The following is a 9,707-nucleotide window of genomic DNA, read 5'->3' as shown; positions in this document are numbered from 1 at the left end:
CGTAATTCAAAAAGATAATCTACTTCATTAAAATAACTAAATAAGTGATAGATATAGGATTGTCTTTTCATCCTCAGATTAATAATGCACAAGACCCTTTCTCATCCTAATTTGTTTTTATATGTTTAAGTTTATTGTATCGTTTGCTTTTAAATAAATGAAATAATTGTTTTCTCCTTTTTCCTCCTCTATGATGGTTATATGAGAAGTGCATTGGAGGTTGTTTCCAAAATCGTATTTCAATGCCATCAAGATGCTATGAAATACGCACAACACAGCGCATCATAATCATATTAAAATCTTACCCACGTTTATATGCGTTTGTGAGTTGGCAGCAAAAGCTTAATGCAGAAAAGTAAACGTGACACCAAATTATACGTAGAGAAAACCTTTTCATTGTGAAGAGTAAAATTTACAGGACAATAGTCCACTAAAAATCCTCTATCAGCAATATACTCAAGTTTCAACTACGTTCTTCCTATTCCCACCGAACCTATCCAGAGACTAATTAAGGTTCCAAAGAACAATCTCGAAACAAGAAAACACTACAAAGAGTTTTATGGAAATCATGTTGTTCTGCAATTTTTTTTTATATGAATGTAAAATTTATTTACCAAAAATAAGACGGTTTTACAATAAATACAACATAAAGCTGAGAAATTTGAATGTACAATAGAACTACACTAAAACAGAAGAGGATGAGTTAACGACAATACTTTTTTATGCATTAACCTACAAATACTACAATTTGTTCTGTAATCTCCAATACAAGAAAACACTATAAATCCGATGCATAACTAAAAATTTATTATGCGGATTAACACGATTTTATTAGAATAAAAATCCGATTTTTTTTAAAAAAAACCATAGAAATGGATCGCTAACCATTCAAAGAGTTAAACGAGTGACAGGGACCAAAAGTCTGAAATTCGGAATAGTCCCGTAAAGTTGTGTACTTTATTTTTATGCTAATCCCAATAATCATTTTATCATTGGACACGATTTTTGTATACTAGTGTTGTGTATGAACCAGCAGAAAAAAGAGAGCCATGGAAATCGCTTCTTGTTCAATTCTTAACAATCTTCAAATTTCTTGTACAAAGACTTCTATTTTCACTCAGTATTTGAGCGAGCGTTCTTCACACGACACTGGAAGACGCAATTTCTTGCCTTTTTCAAATTTCCCTGGAAAATCTCAGATTCTCGGAAAATGCTTGCGATTGCAGAGATTCTCTTCGATTTGCTTATCAGCTAGCAGAGAAGACGTAAACCCATCTGAAGAATTCGCTGTGATACTTGAGGTTGATAGGTAAGTAAGTTCGGATTATGAAAAAGCTTCAAACTTTCTGAGTTTTGAAGCAAGTTGTTGGTTTTTGATTCAGTGATGGGTAACTTTTGTTTGTTTGCTTGGCTCTGTTTTAATGTCAGGGTTATGATTGATACATGGTCAAGTAATCGCCAAGCGTTCAATGTAGGTGCGGCTTTTAAATCACCCATTCTTTTGTGCTCAGTGATTGTTTTTTTATTTTATTGTGCTGATGTTGTTGCTTCTTATTGTGAGTACCAGCTTTTCAAAAGCTTGGGCTAGATTGTGCAAATTGGCCTGAACCAGTTTATTCAGACTTGTTGAGGTATATATATCGAAGTTTGTGACTTGTGTTTTCCGGTTGGGTTTTGGTTCATTGAAGTTTACTTTGAAATACTTAAGCATTGATTGTTTTGTTGCTATTGGTTTATAATCCATCTATCTGTGACCTTGAAGAATCTATTTGTTTTCAATCATCTCCATTTCCATCTCTTAGATTCTGTTTCTAGGGATTTAAAAAGGTCTAATTCTTTTACTAGTCTATAGATACTAACTTGATAATTTGGTTCCATTCAAACTGTTTATGCTTCCGTTCATAATCAACGGCTGTTTCCCGTTCGATTACTCTTGGTATGAGTAGACGATTTAGATTGAGTTCATTTTACAATTGCATTTCGTTGTCTGAGAGTGTTTAGTTGGTTATTACCAGAAAAGGTGCTGCTGATGAAGAGAAAATGTTGCTTTTGTATTTCAACCAGGTAAATTATCATTTTTTTTTGCCTAAACATCATTACTGAGTTGCGACCACACAGTTATCAAAATCTGACAGCTTTTCTTCTCACTTGTTTATTGACCTCTCTTCAGATTGGTTGGCCTTCGTCGTTGCCAACCAGTGAGAAAGCAAGTTTTGTAAAGAGTGTATTGCGAGAAAAGGTTCCTTGCATACTTGAACATAGTGTTATTTTCTGCTATCTATATTCTCTTTCAAGTTAAGGTTTTCGCAACTCCATCAATATATTAGATCCAACTTGTTTGTTGTCAGAAAAATGCAATGGATGAGTTTCTCATATCGAAAAGCTTACCTCTGAGATCTGGAGTGCAAGAGTGAGTCACGTAGATATCTCTTTCAAACTGTAGCAAAGAACTTTAGATTTTTTTCTTGTACTTGTAAGTTGTAAATTCAAACGATTTCACCTTTTTGAGCTGTAGATTTATCGATAATGCATACGCGGAGAAAGTACCGGTTGCTATCGTAACAGCCTACTGCAAGAGTGGAGACAAAGTAGCCCTGTAAGTACTTAAGGTCCTACTATTGTTTTCTTTTTGTGATTGTATAATCTCACATATTTAGAAAGACCAAAAAATGCAAGGTGAAAAGTAGTACTTATGAGGAAACCCTACTAAACAATCCATTAGCATAAACAAAATCCTACATTAGATTTTTATGCTAATCGTACTGTTGTTTTCTTTTTGTGATTGTATAATCTTTATGATGCGATTATTGAACAGATCCATTGTCGAGATGCTTGGGCAAGAAAGACTTCCAAATGTGAAGGTTATCGGAGACAATGAGGTAGAACAGAGTATGTATGGACAACTTGTTCTTGGGAAAGGAGTTTCTTCAAGTCTAGAGGAGCAACTAGTGAAGGAAGTAAAAAAAGCAGGTATAGAGCTCGGAGAAAATTTGCTAATCCTTATTTTATATCTAAGATCTTCCTTGTAACTGTAGTGAATATCTCATCATCTTAAATTTTGTCTGACTAGCGTCCGCTGAGAAACAGAGGATAGCAGAAGAAGTTGCATCAATGCTAAAGCTTAGTGTTGATATTGACACAACCTCATCTGAGAGGTGGGACTTTCTCTTCTTCTCTACAAAAATTCCAGTTCCATACATCAACAAGAAAAGTGATGGCTTCTCATTTTGTTTCTTACTTTCTCCAGATTGGAAAAGATTGTTGTTGCATTGCGTGCTGCTGCGGAACACATAGGATTACCTGTAAATAACTGTGTACTTGTTGCTGGTAGTCAACCTGGAGTTTCTGCTGCAAAGATGATAGGCATGCCGTGTGTAGTCATGCGAAGCAGGTATGATGTTCGGTTTCAGATGTCTCTTTTCAGATTTTTGTTCCTTATTCTACAGAACTAAAGCCTGAAATGTGCTTCTGTGGAGCATTGTTCATTTGCTCATTTTCTTTACCATTCTTTTTGCTTGAAGTTTAACGGCAAGAGGTGAGTTTCCATCGGCCAAAGGTGTAATGGATGGGTTTGGAGGTGCAGACCTAACAATCCCAAAACTTAGGAACAAGATCAAGTCTTGAAGAAACAATTCAAGAAAGTTGTCTAAAAATCAGAATCTGGAAATACTGTCGAGTTATTGTTCACTTCTCGAAGTTCTTGTGAAGTTTTCGACTTGATATATATTAACTATAGCTACGTGTTGTACAACTTGATTCTTTGTAATGAATTGGTGTGGTTAATTTTCAGACATCAACAAACCTTTACTCAATACTAATCCAATGAGCTTGAAGGAAACATGTTTTGTTTTTTTTGGAAAGCTTATCCTAGATTCCAATAACTTGAGCTACTTATATATCTATGGTTTTATTCAAAATGATATAATCAGTCAGAATTTTAAGTCATGAGGTGGATGTCTCCACTGTTGTATCTGTTTGTAATGCCTGTGATGATATAATAATACGACTTGTGAAAAAAAGAAGAAGATTTCGTTTCTGAGTCAAGACACTACCTATATATAGAACTACAGTGTGATTTTTATGAAGACCATTGTCAGAACTGACATGACTTGTTCTACGGTAGATCTTGCACTTTTAGTTGGTTTACATTTGTGAGATTTCTGATTCTTGTACATTGTTGGTGTTTCGTCTCCGAACCAGGGCCGGGCTTGGGCTTGAGTATTCTGCATCATCACCAGCAGATGATATGTTTGATGCGACAGATTCAGATATTGTGCTTGAGATGGAGTGTGATGGAGATTGCTGTCTATAGGTTTGGGAAGCTGATAAGTCTGGAACTTCCTGTGTTGTTTTTCCTTGCGCTTCTTCCGCAAGCTTTCTTAGAAGATTCATAACAGTTGGAAGAAACTTCGACGTGATGGACAGTACTCCAGCAACCTAACAGATGCAGGAAACATGGTGTTAAGATAATGTCTGAAAATAAATGTGTTTGGAACAATGGAAGCTTAGCAAGAGCTTACTGCGCCATGTTGAAATTCCCTCGGAATGTCAAGCTGCACCCATAAGGCTTTGGAGAGTAAAAACGCCACGAAGAAACCCAAAAGGTACAAAGGATTCCTGTTCCAATAATATCAAACATGCCAGTGAATCTAAATAGCTGAAACACTTGGGGAGAATCTTTGAATGAATAGTAAAAGAGTGCAAGGAAAATGATATTACTTCAAAAGCATCATGAATTCATTGAAACCAAGGACAATCATCAACACGATCGCCCAAGCCGGTGGAAGCCAGTTGTTATTTCGCTTGTGAGCCTCCTGAAAAATAAAAATGAAAACATACCGTTGACTAAATGATGCTTATAACACACATAAATTCTGAGGTAGATTTTCAAAATCACCTGTGCCGAAATAGCTTGGGTTACAGTATACTCGGTCTCAGATTTGAACTGTCTCCACAGTGACTTACACTGCACTGGCGTCAGTAGTATATTATTTGGAGGAACCTGCACACATAACAATAACAATAACATTGGTAATTCATTTGACGACAAGTGGAAGTGGTTCATCCCATGAGCCACGATGCCAAGTATGTCCTAATTTTGGCGGAACAAATAAATAATTGGTAAAGTAGACTAAATTGGATTATTTCGTATTCCATTTAGTGTGATGTCTTAATAATAGTCACATTTTTCAACCAGATTATACTAGAGACCACTTGCTTAGACTGTTTACCTCTTCCCAAGAGCTAGATGCAAGTGGATCTGTAGACGTTCCTACGCTTCTGTTGTGGGAAGATGCAGCAGAAACAGTTCCATCCATTAGAGAAGAGAAAAGAGTACTCTCAATATTGTCTGGTCTTTCATCCAAACGTATTGCAGTCATCACAGATAAAAGACTTAAAGCCTGCAGAATAGCAACAGACAGAGTGAGTTTCATGACAAGCCCCATTTCGCCATTAATTCTAAGAAGTTACCTCTGCTCGAGCATCTTTTGTGATTGCTCTAATATCCTCTTTTCCAGTCCAGACCCGTGGCATTGAGTCTTTGTCATGACTGAAGACTGTTGAGAACCTAATATGTGTTTGGAATAATATCAAGCAGAGGAAACTGAAAAAGAGGCCAATATTAGGAGTGTACTCTGTTCTTTTTTCTTACCTATCTTTCATTCGGATTAAAATTTTAGCAGCTTCTTCTCTTGCTTTTTTCTCCACTAAACTCTGAGAATAGTTCTTTAGATTCTGAACCATAGCATCAATTTTAGCGTGATCTAGCTCAAAACCAGTAACCACATCCAGAAAATCTGTAACAGCTGTTTCAGTCTCGCGTTTGAGAAGCTTCCTTATGGAAGGCCAGGTCTCTTTTCCACCAGCTTCGAACAAAGACTCAACAGGTTCACTAAGTGCTTGAGTTAGCCGTTTCTGTGAACCAGCATGAATCAAAACATTTAAATACGAGCCCTAAAAAGCTAAGATATCAAAAGAATAGAAAAACCAAAACAGAACCTCATAGTTGGCAGTTAATTCAGATAGTTTAGCACTCCTAGCAAAAAATGTGTGAGCATCAATGTCACGACAAAGTTTCTCCCTGATTTTTGATGCATCCCAAGTTGCTTGTTTAACCGCAGCATCTGAAGAGACGAACACAATTAATAAATGGAGGTATCCTTATGTAAATGTTTTGTAGTTTTTGGCCAAAACAATTTGTTTCTCATAAGGGAAACTCTACTTTTGAAGCACACAAACTGAAGTAGAAACTCTCACCTTCACATCCTTTGTCAAACACCATCAGACAAGACTGTTGGGAGTCTCGCACAGCTTTTGCGAATCCTTCACCTTGATTTAGGGACTGTTCCAGTCGGATCTTAAAGGATTCCAGTGCATTGGACCGTAGATGTCCCAACATGGTAGCATAAGAAGGGTATACGAACTGAAAATTTAGAGAAAAGTTGAAAATAAGAGACGCAATCATCATAACTCATAAGTAACCAGATCCAGAGTCAACACTGTTTAATGCAAACCCAAAGACGGAAGAAGCCATACATCCAAAGCATTAAGTTTCAGCTGTAGACGCTTCTCTTTTCTTACTCCTTCATCAAAGTATATTGCCTCTGCGTCATATCTAAGAAGGGGTAGACGAAACAAGATTAGGCAAAATTACTTTGCTTGGGAATTAAATACTTCAGGAAAAAAAAAGAGGGCTTACTCTGAGAAGTATTTTTCAAGGATAGAGCTAAGCTTTTTGCCAAAACCAGGAACTAGACCACCTTCAGCGGCTTCATGCAACTCTAACCAACTCTAAATAAGTTATATCCCCATTATGTTACAAAACATTTAAATCAGCAAGAAAAATTAAAGGAGGTAAGGAGGCCGCAGAAGCAAACCTCATTGGTTGCCAAGTCGCGCAGCTTCTCATTGGCTATCTCTTCACACCGAACAGTGGCAACCATTACCTTGCAAGCATAAAACAAAACAACTTTAGGTCACAAGATAGGTAAACAAGGTTTAACCATATAAATTTGAATGAATAGAAGACCTTGTGAGCAGGAAGGTCCAAATCTCTATTCTCTTTTATAACTTTCCAAATCTGCTGGGAGCTGAAAGAAAATCCTGAAGCAGGAACTACACCACGTCTATCACCAGCAAGTCCCCCAGGTGAAATGGAATGGAAAAACCTCTGCCTCAACTCAGCAACCTATTTGGAAGTTCCCATGAAACAAGGGAATCGGTCTTAGATTTACTTTGATGCTTCAAAAGACGAGTGTTTCACATATCAGAATAATACCTCTTGCTCAAACTGTTTTTCTTTCTCTTCATAGCTGGATAATGCAACAATCATTACCTACAAGCATATATCGAGCGAATTATCAACTAAGGAAAAGATAGACAGGACTATTCATGAACAATTTAGTAACAATCCAGCGCTAATCCAGTTGAAATTCATCATAAGAAGTATCATCTATGTTGGAAAATGATCTCCTTACATTGAAGAATTCATTTAGAGGTGTATTTTTGTGTGCTTCAGGCTTGCGAACTGAATCCCATATCTGCAACAAACCATAACCAGTACCCAAACTTCAGAGAGGAAAAAGCCGTCAAAAATAAAAGGAAACTAAAAGAGACTGCGTGCTACTACCTTCTGAATATCTTCTCTTAGAGCACGTTCAAGCAGCTCTATTGGAGTCTAAGAACAAAAGCAGAAAATCTAAGAAATATGAACTCACAATCAAGAATCATACTCAATTGCAAAAACCAAACCTTTGTTTTATCACGTATGACAAAAAGAAGAGTTGTTTTACGAGGGCTAAACAATCGCAGCATGACCTACAAAAGCAATAATGAGTAATGACCAAGTTATCAAACCTATTGGTTGAACATAACGTTCCAGTTCCATATGTAAGCATATCAGGATACCTGGAAAACTGTCTTTAGCAATGGTTTGTTGGCAGCCTGTTCCCTTCCAATGTCATGGCACCACCTGTGGAGTTCGCTAGTTCATTAATAATCTACCCAAAAAAAGTATATCCATGGCCAAAACGGCCACACCTTTTGCCTAAGATTTACATCATGCCTGTGTTGGTAGTTCATTAATAACTTATTCGATTTCAAATCTAACATAGTAAGATTCAGAAGAGATGTAAAACATAAAACTATCCAATAATAAACTGGCTTTACATCTATCACCTTCTAACACTGGCTGTTTAACTGTGTGCTCAATGTTTAAAATACATCAGTAACGAGCAAACAAAACATACTCACATGTTTATCAGTACAATATCGGCAACAGCTATAGCAAACAGGGCACTTTGTTTCTCAAATGTAGTGTCATCCTGAAAAACACATGAGCCATTGACAAAAAGAATAATAAGAAAAATGCTAGACACACATAAAGTAAAAGGATCAAGTATATGTATAAGTATCGGAAAGATATAAGTATCCATAAATATTCAAATTTTTCTGAAAATTTCATAGCTAGTTAGCCAAAAACATATTGTTGGGTTACAACTAAATATAGCTAACCGTGTGATTCAGTCATCTTACCTCGCCTCTTTCTCTCCCATCAGTACCCTCCAAATCCATAGCAATTGTGAAAGGCTCAATACCAACACACCTAGCCATCCAAATACCTTTAGTTGTTTGACTCCTGAAAATGAAAATGAAGAGTAATTTACAAAGTCAACCCAATTTCAACCCCAAAAGTGGCATTGCCACAAAAAGATTATAAAAAACAATAATTGACAAATGACAATCACTAACCTTCCCGCAAAAGCATCCATTTCCCGAAAACTGGTTTTAAAAAGATGATTCAAAAGTGTACTCTTCCCTGAAATGACATACAACAACAATAAGCATTTGAAATATCTCAGCAAGTCAAAGACTTTGCAAATGTCTCAAGCTGAAATCATTAAGTATAGAATCTAGTAAAGTTGAGAAATTCATATACCCAGATTCCAAAATCAACAAAAAACTGTAACTTTGATTAGAATTAACTTCGAACTTCAAATTAAAGAAGAACAAAAGCAAACTCAGAATATCATACCACTACTTTGAGGACCCATGATTGCAACAACAGCATAAGAAAGACCACAATCAGAAAGCTTCGTCTTTTTCACGAAATTATCCAAACCCTTAACGTTAAATTCACCATTCCCATCGATTAGCTGAGTCGAGCAACCATCATCGTTTTCCCCCATCTCTATTTTACACGAAATTCGACTTCCACGGATCTACAAAACCCACAAAAACGTCATAAAAATCCAAAATTTTGAATGATGTTGTGAAGCTGAATACATGCATCACAGCATCAGCAAGTAGGAACGAAACTACTTTGGGGTTTTTGTTTTTTCTTACCGATATATAGGTCAGTTTTTAAATTCGATTTTTCTGTGATACTTCCAGCCGAAGATTGAGAAGCAGAGATTGAGCAGGAAGAAGAGAAGAGAAAATAGAGAAGAGAAGAGAAGAGAATAGAAGAGAACCGCCTAAATAGCAGCGAGAAATATACGAAGCTTGTTTCTGTCTCTTTAGCTTTTTCTTAAGAAGAGTATACTTTTTTTTGAAGATTGTTTTTTTTTTGGTTCTTTCTATGAGATTATGATATTTTTAGTAAATATTAGATTTGATTTGTAATTTTTCTCTGAAAGAGGGTAGATTAAGGTCACACAAGGATAAAATATGAAACAATAGGAAAAAATAAATATAAAACAATATTT

At 36.2% G+C, this 9,707-nt stretch overlaps 2 protein-coding genes across 3 annotated transcripts; one reads left to right on the top strand and one right to left on the bottom strand.

The window, feature by feature from the left end:
• The first annotated feature begins 915 nt into the window (after positions 1-915).
• AT5G45170 (Haloacid dehalogenase-like hydrolase (HAD) superfamily protein) lies at positions 916-3,893 on the top strand. Of its 2 annotated transcripts, NM_123885.5 has the most exons (11): positions 916-1,309; positions 1,429-1,475; positions 1,568-1,631; positions 2,016-2,064; positions 2,171-2,239; positions 2,349-2,410; positions 2,516-2,596; positions 2,816-2,970; positions 3,071-3,155; positions 3,248-3,391; positions 3,522-3,893. In NM_123885.5, the coding sequence occupies exons 1-11, from the start codon at positions 1,050-1,052 to the stop codon at positions 3,622-3,624; spliced, it is 1,119 nt and encodes a 372-aa protein (NP_199330.2). In that variant the 5' UTR covers positions 916-1,049; the 3' UTR covers positions 3,625-3,893. The 2 variants fall into 2 exon arrangements, with proteins under 2 accessions (NP_199330.2, NP_001330721.1); NM_001344594.1 differs by having other exon boundaries at positions 945-1,309; positions 3,071-3,391; positions 3,522-3,857.
• Positions 3,883-9,563, bottom strand: RL2 (Root hair defective 3 GTP-binding protein (RHD3)). The gene is made up of 23 exons (NM_123884.4): positions 9,346-9,563; positions 9,035-9,221; positions 8,752-8,818; positions 8,536-8,638; positions 8,254-8,324; positions 7,909-7,972; positions 7,753-7,818; positions 7,631-7,678; positions 7,479-7,541; positions 7,280-7,336; positions 7,031-7,189; positions 6,879-6,947; positions 6,701-6,792; positions 6,538-6,616; positions 6,259-6,424; positions 6,001-6,125; positions 5,654-5,916; positions 5,473-5,569; positions 5,232-5,402; positions 4,898-5,002; positions 4,720-4,814; positions 4,521-4,617; positions 3,883-4,437 (listed from the first exon to the last, which is right to left on the bottom strand). The coding sequence occupies exons 2-23, from the start codon at positions 9,186-9,188 to the stop codon at positions 4,144-4,146; spliced, it is 2,505 nt and encodes an 834-aa protein (NP_199329.1). The 5' UTR covers positions 9,189-9,221; positions 9,346-9,563; the 3' UTR covers positions 3,883-4,143.
• Between the last annotated feature and the right edge of the window lie 144 nt (positions 9,564-9,707).

Source organism: Arabidopsis thaliana, chromosome 5 (assembly GCF_000001735.4).
Source record: "Arabidopsis thaliana chromosome 5, partial sequence".
Lineage (NCBI taxonomy): Eukaryota > Viridiplantae > Streptophyta > Magnoliopsida > Brassicales > Brassicaceae > Arabidopsis > Arabidopsis thaliana.
The sequence above is the reverse complement of the archived record's forward strand: the minus strand, read 5'-3'. Positions and strand labels throughout refer to the sequence as shown.